This window comes from Poecilia reticulata, linkage group LG3, assembly GCF_000633615.1.
Source record: "Poecilia reticulata strain Guanapo linkage group LG3, Guppy_female_1.0+MT, whole genome shotgun sequence".
Taxonomy (NCBI): Eukaryota; Metazoa; Chordata; class Actinopteri; order Cyprinodontiformes; family Poeciliidae; genus Poecilia; species Poecilia reticulata.
The window spans coordinates 32659814-32673666 of NC_024333.1; the positions used below are offsets into that span (position 1 = coordinate 32659814).

Here is a 13853-nt window from a genome sequence, read left to right on the forward strand (position 1 = left end):
TCACATCTCCGTGGAGCTCTCAGTGTGTGTGTGTGTATGTGTGTGTGTGTGTGTGTGTGTGTGTGTTTGCTCTACAAACGGCCTCATCTCCTCCGTTTCTCCAGGCAGCAGATTCTCCGCCTGACTCACGGAGGGGGCATTTCTGTCAACGCTTTTCGGGACTCCACTGAGACGCTGCTTTGCTTTTTGTCACCGCTTATCTGGCAGCCATGCCGGAGCTGATCGCATTTTAAAGGGGACCCATTGTGCAAAATTCCCTTTTTGCATGCAGGTTTTTGTTCTTCCACTTGGATCTCACCTGCCCGGTGAAATTAAATTAAAGATTTATTTTTGGTGTCTGGAAAATAAGCCGTTTCAAAAACCTCCGGAATGTAACGTCACAAATTAGCAGGCACTGTCCGTCGCCTAGCAACCCCACTGGCATTCCGCCCGTTGCCTAGCAACCAAAGATGAGCTCCACTTCCGCTAAGAAACTCAGAAAGTCTGAGATTGATCTCAGAAAGTTTTCTAGGAAATATTTGGACTTTTCTTTGTTTGAAAAGTTGAAAATGTTCAACTTCTGGATAATTTCTGAGTTTCAGAAGTCAAAAATGTTCCAACATTTGAAATGTCCTTTTTTGTTCGATAAAATTTCTGAAATTAAACTCAAAATTTCCTAGTTTTTCCTGGCAAATTTTAAACTTTTGCAGCTGTGAAATTCCAGCATTTTTTCTAGAAAGGTTCAACTTCCTAAACTCTGAAATTTCATTGTTTTTCTAGAAACTTTCTTTTTCCAAGCAATTTTTTTTGTCTTTCAGAGCTCGGAGGTTTTCTTGCTCTTTGAAGAAAGTTTCAGAGTTTTCTGGAGGAAACATTAGAGCAACCCGGTCATCCCTTCTTCTTCTGCCGTCCTCGTTTCCCCCTCCTTCCCACCTCTCTGCCGTCCATCTCTCTCAGCCTCTTTTGTCTCTTTTTATCTCCCCCCAGAGCCGTAAACGCCGAGCTGACGCTGAGCCTTTGGAGTGGCTTTTGGCTCGGTCCCAGGTCACTAAGTTGCCCCGTCCAATTAAACGATGCACATCTCCTCCCTCACACTCGGCCGAGCAGAGCGCCGTCCCGGCCGTACATGGGGGAGGTCTTATCAGGGGAACAAAGAGGGTCACACTGACTGAAAGAGGCTAGCAGAACATAAATAAGGACTTAAAAGGCCTTTTTCTTTCTCGCACACGTTTATTTGATCTTCAGTATCTCAGGGTTTTGCGTGACCTTTTGGTGACTTTTATGAGTTTTCATGAAAGAAAATACACTAACAAACAAAATCTCTTTTTTCTGTATGTCATCCATCCAGCTGGTTGTTGTAATAATGGACGTTACTGATTAGCTGAAGACGAAGGAGTCTAAATGCAGAAAAATCTGATTGTTTCTCTTTTGGCCTGTAAATGCGTCAGCAGGCAGCCTGTCCTCTGATCCTGGTTTTGTTTAAAGTTTGGTGGAAATCAGATAAAGAGGGAACATCTGCTTTGGTGCATTAATGGAGATAATCCTGTAATCCCTTCAGTCAGACCTCCACCAGCGAACCTGCACTGGATTTATCCTTTTATGGGCAAAATCTGCTGCATTTGATTTTAAATTAGAGCAAAGTTTAAATAAATGCATGTCTAAGGTGAGATCAGTTTGTCAGGAAAAGCCTCTTGGCCTCTATGACTTTATATTAAGATAAATCCTTAATATAATATATAATGGTCTACAATTCGGGGCTGCACAGTGGTGCAGTTGGTAGAGCTGTTGCCTTGCAGCAAGAAGGTTCTGGGTTCGATTCCCGGCCCCGGTCTTTCTGCATGGAGTCTCCATGTTCTCCCTGTGCATGGTGGGTTTTCTCCAGGTACTCCGGTTTCCTCCCACAGTCCAAAAACATGACTGTCAGGTTAATTGGCCTCTCCAAATTGCCTCTAGGTGTGAGTGTGTGTGTGCATGGTTGTGTGTCCTGTGTTGCCCTGTGACAGACTGGCGACCTGTCCAGGTGACCCCGCCTCTCGCCCGGTACGCCAGCTGGAGATGGGAACCAGCAACCCTCCGGACCCCACCGAGGGACAAGGGTGTAAGAAAATGGATGGATGGTCTAAAATTCCTAAAATTAAACCTTTCTAAACTTTAACATCTGCAAATCTTTGCATAGTTGGTAAATAATTGATATCAAAATATGTATTAAACATGTTGGCCTGTTTGTAGTGAATTTGTGTGTCTATAAGATCATAAAACATTTGTCTGCTTCAACTTTAAACTCCAAACCGTTAGCAAAAACCTTAGCGCTCCGTCTGGCGAACTGGGAGAACTGGGAGCGTCCTCAGTCAGGACAACGCATTCGCTTGTTGCAGATTTATATTCATTTAACATTGCGGTAATCTCTAACAGTTGCATATTTCTCACTGTATTTCAATCCAGGATGCTGTTATTTTCATTTTAGTGTCTCTTCTGCAGTGACTTGCTTGTTTCAACTGATAGAAAAAATAAAAGCAACATAAAAACAGCCAAAAGTTCCAATATGTGAAAAAGAAATTTAGTCTAAACCAAGAAAACCATCAAGAGGAGATCCTGGACTTAGATTAGAGGAGGAGGTCCGGCACCCCACCTGGAGATTTAAGAGCTCTTTGTGCAGCTTTCACACAGGAAAACAAATCTCACAGCGATTTTCCCATGATGTCACATCGTTGTGTTTATGGTGTGGAGCTTTAATGCATAATTTGGCAAAGAACCCCCCAAACCTGAAACAGGAAAGGTTTAGTTTAGATGAAAGTTTATGTCTTTTCTCACTGCATGTGTGAAAATCTGGTGAATTTAATGAAGTCGCCGTCAACCGTGATTATTTTTAATTAAATAAAAAGAGAGAGAGAAGAGCAGAAACCACATCATAACTCCTAATTTCTTTTTTTTATCCCGACTTTTCTTCAGAGTTTTACAACCTCGGAGCTCAAACCGCGTCCCAGAACAGCCGTAAAAATAATGGAGGCATTCCTAACGAGGGGTCCTCACTTCAGCCTCAGCACAGACAGTTCCCCACCATAACTTAATGAAATACACAGATTTAAGCGATTCATCAGTTTCTGCTCATGTTTGGACTCCGACTGCTCGGCCCCCATGGCTGAGGGGCCCGTTCAGGGGTCAGCAGGGGTCAGCCTGCCTCGTCTTGCTCTCATTAAGACTATAGCTGCACATTAGTGAGTAACTCCAGGGCAGAGGGAGCGAAATGTCTTTAATCAACACGAGACTGTTTGTTTTGACTGACGGCAGAACCAGCAGCCAGACGATGAAGTTATCCATCCATCTATCTATACTAGCTTTGTGTTAGTTTTATTTTGAGACTTTTTGTCTAATTCAGTTAGTTTTAATTCGTTTGTGGTGCGTTTGCTCGTTTTTAGTTGTTAGAATTGGTTAAATGTTGATTAGTTTCAGTTTAGTTTGCATTAATTATGGTAGCAGTTTTGGTTCTTTTAGTGTTAAGTATTGTCATTTTGTTTACATCACTTCCTGCCGGTTTCTGTTTTGCTTCCACTTTCTTATAAATATTACTGGGACATTTTTCTTTCATATCTCCAAATGCCTTAAATGTCACAGATGTTAGGACTGTTTGTATCTCAAAGCTCTTAGCAGAATGGATGATCTAAATGTCCTTAAGCTGAAGAATATGATTTAAAAGCTAAGCCATAGCTTTTTTATTTATGCTTTATATTTTAGCTTCTTCTTTAGCTTCTTCTTTAGCTTCTAAAGTAATCGTGATTCAGCTGGTGATTGAACCCGTCCTGTATTATCTTTTTGTTTGTAAATGAACAAAATGTTTCTTAAGTGTTTATTTTATAAGTAAATGATAAAAAATGCATTTGAACTTCGTCACAGTTCACTTCAACCAGACCGAGACTGAGTTCGCTTTATTGGTCCGATTACCCGTTCACACCTCTGTAAACAAACCGGACTTTCCAGACAAACGGTCCATTTGGAGATCTGAAGGTCCGGTTCGTTTGGAGACGTGTGAACGCCTAATCGGACCAATAAACTGAACTGTGGTCCGAATACAAACCCTTTGCCTCTTGAAATGAACTCTGGTTTGGTTTGAATGCATATGTAAACACCAAGCAGACCGGAAACAGCTCCATTACCAGGAAGTGGACCATGATGCAGGGCATTCTGGGTAAATACAACCCAAACCAACATGCTAGCCGAGCCAAGATAAAAGAGAAATCCTCCAACCTCTGAAATCTGATGCCACTTCATTGTCATTTACATTTCATGAAGAAGTAAGCTGCTCTCAGTGTCTTTGTCTTGTTTCCTTCTGTAGTTCTTGGTGCAGCGCCCCCACAGGCGAGGAGGGGAATAGGTTGCTCTAATGGTTTGGTTTGTTGGTAAATTGAACTTTTGTCCCCAATCAAGCCAAATCTATCAGGTCTGAAAACATATTTAGAGATATTTACTCCCAAAGCTCTTCAGTCAGACGTGTGCTTCATACTTCTAAAAGCCCAATGAAGTAGTTGTGATTCAGCCGGTGATATTAGTCAGGGTTTAATTGAATAATCCCAAACAGCGCCACCTGCAGGTGCAGCTCCTGCACAATGCAGAGGAGAGCTAAATCTCCTCTGTGAACTCAAACACCCTGAGCGGCAGGTAGGCTCACATTCACACCCTGAACAAACAAACTGCAGTCACTTCTCTGCGGCGAACGCGCACCCATGTGCCCTTTGACCCCAGAGAAGGTGGGAGACACCTTGACTGGAGTGTTTCTACATGTTGACCCAGAGAAGCAGGGCCTGGCTTTGACCTGCGACCCCTCAGAGGTCTGTCCGTGTTCGGGATTCGTCCTGCGGGCGACGCGCAGCGCGCTGCTGAACGGGAGCAGATGTTGGGTCTGAGGTCGGCGCTGAACTCTGACCCCGCGTTTGTGTTGACGAGGCGCCGTGGCCTCGCTCAGGTCCTGCTAACAAAACAAAACAAGCCCTCAGAGGAGACGCTTTGTGCCTCCGCAGCTGCTTTACTGACAAACAGCAGAGAGACGACTTTTAAACGACTACTGTCTGCTACATCAAAAACCTGTTTCACATCAGTGAAACTGAAGAAATTAAAGATTTTCTGTGATAAAAATCAGAAAAATGGGTCACGCACTTGTAACTTGATGCAAAAACATAAAATCTTTCTCAGTATTTTGGTTTAGTTTCTCCTACAAATATCTTAGTTCATTTGAAATAAGACACAACTAACTTATAAATAACTTTTCAGCAAAATGTAGTAGCTTGTTTTAAGTAAATAATTTCTTAATATCGATTAAAAAGTTAACATAAGAGAAATAATCTGCCATCAATATTAAGGAATTATTAACTTAAAACTGATAGTCTGGTAGACATTTGTGACATTTTCAGCTGCTGTGGTTCACAGCACTGAGTCAAACCTGTTCCCCTCCCCGCCTGTGGGGGCGCTGCACCAAGAACCACTGAAGAAAACAACAAAAAAACCTCTGAGCACTGCTTCCTTCTTCTCCAAATAAAAGCAAAAATGAGGTGGTGTCAGATTTTAATGGCCTAGGATTTCTCTTTTGTCTTTGACAAAACATGACAAGACATTTCTTCTGCTAGCGCTAAGCTAACACATTTGCTTTTGTTGTATTTACCCAGAATTCCCTACGCTGCTTGGTGTTCACACATGCATTCAAACAGAGTTCACGTCAACCGAACCCAGACTGAGGTTTGCAGGACCAGAGTTGTTCGGTTTGATTAAAGCGAATTCAACAAGGCCAGTGTGAAAACTCCCTAAATAAACATTTATGCCACAGTTTTCAGATTTGTATTTGTAGAAAATGCGACTTCACATTCATGCTGTACTTTAAAATCACATTAACTGACATTCATCTGAAAATAATCAGATACTGAGGTGAAGTTCAGTAAAAGTCTAGAGAAAAACTTTAAAGAACCTCCAGAAAGGAACTCTAGATTGAGATGCTTTAAGAAAATTCCATCCATCCATCCATTTTCTTTCACCCTTGTCCCTCAGTGGGGTCGGGAGGGTTGCTGGTGCCTCTCCAGCTAACGTTCTGGGCGAGAGGCGGGGTCACCTGGACAGGTCGCCAGTCTGTCGCAGGGCAACACAGAGACACACAACTCTCACACCTAGGGACAATTTAGAGAGGCCAATTAACCTGACAGTCATGTTTTTGGACTGTGGGAGGAAACCGGAGTACCTGGAGAAAACCCACCATGCACAGGGAGAACATGGAGACTCCATGCAGAAAGACCGGGAATCGAACCCAGAACCTTCTTGCTGCAAGGCAACAGCTCTACCAACTGCGCCACTGTGCAGCTAAGAAAATTTCAATTTGGAATAAAAAAACTTGAAGGAAACAAATGCAGATTCCCTGCTGGCAAAATTTCGAGATCAAACTCTGATTTGTTCTCCTTCTTTTGTTCCTTCGCTTTGGCTAATTTGCTCCTTTCATGACAGAGAGACTCGGTTCACCATCATACCTCAGGGATTATGAGATTATCTTCTCAGCCTCTGACTGAATCAGAGCCTCCAAGGTCATCTGCAATCACGCTCTGCAACATGAGACACGGCGACTGATACAAATACATGATACCGACGTAAAAAAACCTCAAGAAGGCGTCAAAAAGAAACGTCACAAACTCCCAGGCTGGATTTGTAAAATCAGGGACTTGTTAGAGCTGTAAAGTTTTATCTGAGTGAACCTTGAAACGGGAGTTTTATTAGTGTAATCACTCACTCATACTATTTTCTAGTTGGAGCCGAGTTAGCAGGAACCTGGAATCATCTGAACACTTTGACGTTTCGCTGTCGGGTCGGACCTTTAGGATCCGACCCGACGTTGATTAGTTAATTAACTTTCCTTTTATCCTTTATGGACACCGTTTCCTGACAAGAAAACTGCAGCTGCAACGTTTTAAATTGGGAGCAGAAAGTCGCTGCATGTTAGTCATTTTTTAAGGGACACAAACTGACTCTTTGTTGCATTTTTTCACTAAACTGGAGGCCAAAAATTATTCCCCTTTGATTCAAAGATGGAAAAAAAACTTTGTTATTCAAGGAGGGGATTGATGCTTTTTACAGCTCAGAGAGATAAAAATATAAGTTACTCAAATACGTTTAATAACTGCAAGTGGGAAAGAGTTTGCAGGAGAAGTGAACCAATAAGAAGAGAGATTAAAGGTCTCTTAACTCCAAGCTAATCTGATTCGTTTAAACCTCAAGCTAACCAAAGATGCATGCGACAACAAGAACGTGGAAACCTGATCCAAAAAGCCCAGCTCAGGTTTAAACCAGGAAGCCAAATGTAAATATAATAAACAAGTCCAGAGATTAGACAATTAAGTGTTTCTGGTCTGTTTGATGATACGTGAAAGCATCAGGAGTTTCTCTGGGCATGAATGGAAACCCTTCTTTTTCTTTTAGATTAAAATCAACTTCCAGGCACTAAGATGTGACGTTACGGATATTATACGTAGAAAAAAAACAAAACATTTCTGTCAAAAAAACTCAAACATATTTAGATTAATCTGAGAAATTTTCTGGAAAAATCATGAACATTTCTGAGCTCCAGAATTTGTATGAGAAAACTGAGAAGTTTTTGACTTTTGGAAATTTTATTGGTTTCAAAAGTGAATTTTTTATTTTTTTTTACTTTTGAAACCGATAAATTTCCAAGTTTTTTCTTGCCAATTTTTGACTTTTCAAACTCAGAAAATGTTATTATTTTTTAGAATATTTCTGAAATTCAACTTAACAGTATAAGTGTTTTCTAGAAATGTTTTTACTTTTCAAGCTAAGAATTTTTTTAGTTTTTTCTAGAAAACCGAAGAACCACTGAAGGAAACGACACAAAAATGTCTGAAGTCACGAAGCACAACTTCCTTCTTCACGAACGGAGTGGCATCAGATTTTAGCGGTTTTAAGATTTCTCTTTATTTTATTATTTTTCCTTCTATCGCTAGGCTAGCATGTTTGATTTGGTTGTATTTACCCAGAATGCCCGGTGCTTTTGTCCACTTCCTGGTCACTGCAACCGAACAGACTGAGGTTTGTAGGTGGACCAGAGTTTGAGTTCTGACCTCTTCAGCCGAGCCGGACGTTTTAGACAAACGGACTGAATTAAACTTGACTAAACGGAGCTGGTGTGAACGTCAGTATTACTTCTCCAACACTTCTGAGGAGTAAATGATGTTTTATTTATAGTGAAAATCAGAGTTTATGAAGCTGATGGTTCACTTTGTGCTTCCTAGGCTAAATCTCTGGTGGCATCATGTCTTCCCTCCAGCTGGCGTCCATCACAGATCATGGCTGTAGAATAATGAACTTCCTCACTGCAACTCTGTAAAACATGAAGTTGTTTTCATCCAAAACAGGAGCCGGATTAAACCTTTCGCTGCTCTGAACCACGTTATCTTGCTAACAACAAATTTCTCTCGTGTTGATACCTGGTGCATCCAAATTCCTCCCTGGAGGAATGACATCACTGTGTGTAAGAACCAATCAGAGCGCTCGTTGTGGAGCCATATGCTCAGTCTTCCAAAGGTAAGCAGATTAAATGTGTTCATGAATCTGACGGCTGGATCTCACACACATTCCTCCTGAGAGTCATCAGAAGAGAAGCGCCAGGGGCCAAACTTCTCCAGAGTCACGTCTCACTCCAAACCAACTGAAAACATTTCACCCTCCGCTGTGAAAGACTTTCAGAAACAGGTTTTAATGTAAAGGTTCAGGGGGCAGAAGCCCGGGTTTCTCTGCAGCGGCGACAGATCAGATCAAATATGAGCCGAGTATTTATAGCTGGTGACAGAGGAGATAAAAGCAGAGCAACGATACGGAAGCAGGATTACCTCAAAACTACGACGGCATACCAGGGCCACTTTAAACACATGAAAAATGGAGTCAATTTCCACCAAAAATCTCTTACAKTCTGAGAAAAAACATGGACATTTCTGAGATTGAAAAGTCTGAAATTTTTCAGAAAAAGTCAGAAGTGTTGAGATGAATCCCAGACATTTTCTAGAAAAAACATGGAAATTTCTTAAGAAGTTGAAAAAAAATAGAAAAAAACAACAAAAAATAGATGAATCTTATAAGTTGTCTAGAAAAAAAAACTCAGTTTGAAGAGCAAAAAAAATTCAGAAATGTTGAAATTAATCATAGAATTTTTTTTTAGAAAAAATTAGGAAATTTTTGATTATCAAAAGTAAAAAAATAAATAAAAAAATTCAGAAAATTTTCCATTATTCCAAGATATTTCATTAAAAGAATTTGAACATTTCTGACTTTCAAAATGAAACATTTTTTACTTTTTCAAAATGTTCCTGTTAAATCCACGTCTTTATGAAATTAAACACTAAAATCATAATTCTGACATAAAACTAACTTTATTTTGAGATTAAAGTCACAATTCATTGTTTCCTTTCCCAAAATGCTGTGTATGAAACATGGTAATAGCAGCATCATGCTGTGGTGCTGCTATGAGCATTATGTGAGGGAACAGAAAAAAAACAAATAAGAACTTCAGTAAATATGAATCAGTAAAATCTGCAGAAAACGAAGCAAACTGAGAAACAAACTGTCTGGAATCTGTCGCCTCCCTCTTCAGCAAATCTTCAAGCCTTTGCAAGAAAAAAAGTAACTCAAGGTAAATATTTAAAGTTGCTGCAGTCGGAGGAATGTGTCACTTCACAAAGCTGGACCCCAACAGAGACAGTAAAACTTCAACCAAGGGTAAAAAAGTGTTTGGTAAAAAGTTTACTAAAGTATCAACCATTTAAGATTTAAAAGTTCATTAATCAAACCAACCAAAATATAAAATTAAGTGGACATTTTTGTATTTTAAGGACTAAAATGACAACAAGTAACATAAAATAACAAAATCAGGCAAAATGTATTTTTTTTCCAAATTAGTTTCCTTCAAAATAAAAGTTTTGAAACTTTAATAAAAACTGCATGTGTAAAAATACGTCATAACATTATGACGTAATCAGCGCAGTAAAAATATTCCTAAAAGTATTTTTACTAAAGTTAAAGTAACTGGTTTCTACCAGCTCTGCCAGTTTGTCTCACCTGGTCTGCGCTGGGGCCATGCTGGATCCGTTTGGGTTAAAATGGACGGGTTCGGTTCTGATGGAGCATCATGATGTGAAACAACGCGGCTGTGACGCGCGGCGCGGCCCCGCTGCAGGGTGTCCAGACCCAAACACAGAGCCCATGTCCGGTCTGCTGGCTGTGCGCGTCCTGCTGCGGTCCGGTCCGGTCCGGTCCGGTCCGTCTCTAGAAACACGCGGTAGGGAATAATTTCTATTATTTCTGCTGATTCTCCTTCAGCTGGAGGGAAGATCCATCCAAGCAGCTGCGCTCTCGGCTCCCAAAGCGCCTCACATCCCTTCGGTCCTTCTGGGGAAAGCTGAGCGTGGAAAACATGAACGCATCTTCCTGAGGACAGTCCTGCTGCAAGAAGTGACGTGATAAGTTCACCAGCTGTGAGTCATGAGAAAATCAGTCCGATTGAGAAATAAACTTTTACACGAAACAGATTCCAAGTCAAATCAGCAGCAGGTTGCGGCTGATCTGTCCGCTCAAAGTGCGCAAAGGAGAGCAGCGGTGCGCAGCGCGGAGCGTCCTGCGAGCTGTGGAGCGCAGAGCTCTGAGTCGGTGACTCTCCCTCCACCTGAGCGCCGCATTCCTGCGGGGAACACGCCTCTCTGCGCCAATCAGAGCGCAGCAGCTGCGCACAACTCAGAGGAGCGTCTCCACTGCGCAGCTGCGCGGCGCTGGACCTGCTGCTAAAAGGCAGATTTTCACAAATTTTCATCTCATCAGAATGTGATGGACATGTTTTTACGACGGAGTATTTGGGCAATTGTAAATGGCAAACAAAAACTGTGTAAATTTCTGCCATAAAATAAAAAAAAATATTGAGAATAATATCAGAAATGTTCTAAAATAAATAAACTAAAATATACGTTGGTGTTTTCTGAACTCTTAAGGTCGAAAATGTGCTTTAAAAGATGTTTTTAAGCAAATTTTGAGATTAATTTTGAGTTACACAATTCGAAAATGTGGAAGAAAAGAAATAGAAATTTTTAAACTTCAAAAATTTTCTAGAAAAGACTTGAAAATTTCTAAAGTCAAACATTTGCCAGAAGAAACTGAAATTTTCTAGAAAATTCAGAAATTTCTCAGTTTCAAAATTTGGGTATTTGTCCAGAAAAAATTTTAGCTTTTGAGATCAAGCTTACAAATTTTCTAGTAAAATGTAGAAATTTTCTGAATTTGAAAAGTTGAAAATCTGCAAGAAAAAAGCTGAAATTTTGACATCAGAAATTTTCTAGATGCAACTTGGAAATTTCTTTTTTTTTTGTCTTCTTGAAACTCTGAAAAAATTTCTAAAGTCAAAAAGTTTAGAAAAAGTTTCTAAAGGTTTTTTGTAGAACATTTCTCAAAACAGGAGACATAAAATGGACGCTATTAGAATATATTTTACATTTAGTAACTAAAAAGTCAAGAAAGTCCATCAGAGTCTGATTTGCACTGAAAAAAAGGTAAATAGTTGATTAGATAAATTGCTGGTAACAACTGAATTATGTTGATGCAACTTAACATTTTAAACAAAGGATCTCCAGCAGCAGTCAGTCTTGCAACGAATCTGAAGAGACCTCTGACCGAAGACTATCTGACGTACAGAGCCGGCCCAAAGCACAAGCAAACTAATTCGTTGCTTAGTGGTGCCAAACTCTCAGGGGTTCGCATAAAAGTGACACATTTTCAGGCTTAATTGGCCTTTATTTGACAGGAAAGAGGGAAATGAGAGAAGGGAAGACATGCAGCAAAGGTTACCAGGCCAAGAATCGAACCTTCGACAGCCGTGTCGAGGACTAAGGCCTCCATATGGGGGTTGTGCTTAACCCCTAAACCACCTCAGCACCTCAAAAAGTTTGAATTTTAACTCAGAAGATTCTTTTTTTTTTTTAAATTGGGTGGAGAAAACCATGAGCGTCGCCTCTGTGACGGCTGATTTTCAGGAAAACAAACATCATCTGCGTGTCCAGACATCGCTCCGGGTTAATCACCTCTTCTTCTGCGTCATTCTTTTCTTGCCTGTGTGAAACTGAATCTGCTTTTTTCTCCGTCTGTGTTTCGTTTCTGACGTTTCTACTGCGGCGGTGAACGAAGCCAGCCTCTCAGCGGGCGTCTGAGGGAACCCAGAAACTCTGGGTGAGAGTAAAAGTAACTGGTTTCTACCAGCTCTGCCAGTTTGTCTCACCTGGTCTGCGCTGGGGTCATGCTGGATCCATTTGGGTTACAACGGACGGGTTCGGTTCTGATGGAGCATCATGATGTGAAACGACACATCATGACACCAGACCCAAATTTTCTAGAAAACCTATGGAAATTTCTGTGATTGAAAAGTTGAAAATTTGCTAGAAAAAATATCAGCAATATTTTCGCTTTATCTCATACATTTTCTAGAAAAGAATTTGGACATTTCTGAGTTTGAAAAGTAAAAAATTCGACATTAATCCCAGAAGTTTCCTAGATTTTTTGAGGGGAAATTTTCAGAGTTTGAAAAGCCGAAAGGTTTACTTCAGGAAGTGCAGTTGGAGCCGGATAAGTTCCACCGAGCTCCGGCAGCCGACCACCGCAGGTATTGGCTGAAACCACCTGGCCTCTCTGCGACCTGCGGCTCCTCCCCGGTCCCTTCATGAGGAGCTGCAGCTGAGACACACCTCAGCCGAGTCGGGAGGTTTCAACATGCAGCCTTGAGTCTTGCAGACACAACAGAGGAAACCGGATCGGGTTTGTATCTCCAAACAGAACCACAGGGATGCTGAACTCAGTGGCCAAGTGTTTGATTCAAGCGACATTTCCTACCATCCAGGGAGGGGGAGAGCTTTAGCATGCTGGGTAATGAAAGCAGGCTGTTGAGCTGCACAGATCTGAAGATCCAAAATACCAGAAACATGACAAAGCAGCGAAGGCCGACATTCCCGCTGCGGGAGTCGGAGCGGCTGTGAATCATCAGCTGCCATCCAGTCTGAATCTGACTGAGATTAACGGAGAAGTTTGGCTCCAGAAAGCTCCGGATTCTCTCCACTGGCTTCGTCAGACGGGTTGGAGGATCAGCAGCTCATTAACAGGTTTAGCTGAACATGAGTCCTGCATTAGCAGCTGCTTATTGGACCTAATGTGTCACGGTTCATGGCCAGGTTCTCATTTTGTGCCGTTTCTGATGACTCAGCTTCATGTTTTCCTGTTTTATTCTTCGCCTCCAGTTGGACGACAGGAACCTGATCCAGAGAGCAGAGCATCCCCTCCTCTCTGTCACTGCTGGCCACGAACCCTCAACTCAACGTTTACACTCGCGCATAAAAATGGCTGCAATCCCATCGTATACGTCTTTGAAAAGCAGAAGTGGAGCCTGCTGCGCAACCAATAAGAATGCAGCAAGTGGTTTCTGGATAGTAAATCATCAACTAGACACTTGTCTCTTCCAGCAGCCATTGTACAGACACACAGCAGTAAAACCAGCTGACCAAACAGGCTGGGCTCAGGTTTGGTTGCTTGGTAACGGGCTTGGCTTGCTGATTGGTGAAGTTACATTCTGGAGGTTTTTAAAACGGCTAACTTTCCGGACACCAAAAAACACTGAAGTGGTAATATTATGTGTTTTCCAGGCACAAAGTGCCATTTCATAGTTTCAACATACTATGCTACCTTCATAAAAATGCTGTATATATAACTAAATCTACTTCCTAACTCAATGCCTTGAAATTGGGCCTCTGTCTCTTTAAGAGACACTCTGCCTTCCAACATGGCTCCTCTATTAACCCTTTAACAACGTTTTCACC

The 13853-nt window shown here is 41.4% G+C and overlaps 1 protein-coding gene across 1 annotated transcript in view; it reads right to left on the bottom strand.

Moving 5' to 3' along the window:
• Window positions 1-10866, bottom strand: part of adamtsl5 (ADAMTS like 5) — a 34141-nt gene extending 23275 nt beyond the window's left edge. The window contains exon 1 of the mRNA XM_008406054.2: window positions 10069-10866. Coding sequence (XP_008404276.1) covers window positions 10069-10088 — 20 coding nt within the window. The 5' untranslated portion in view covers window positions 10089-10866. The remainder of the gene's footprint in view (window positions 1-10068) is intronic.
• Between the last annotated feature and the right edge of the window lie 2987 nt (window positions 10867-13853).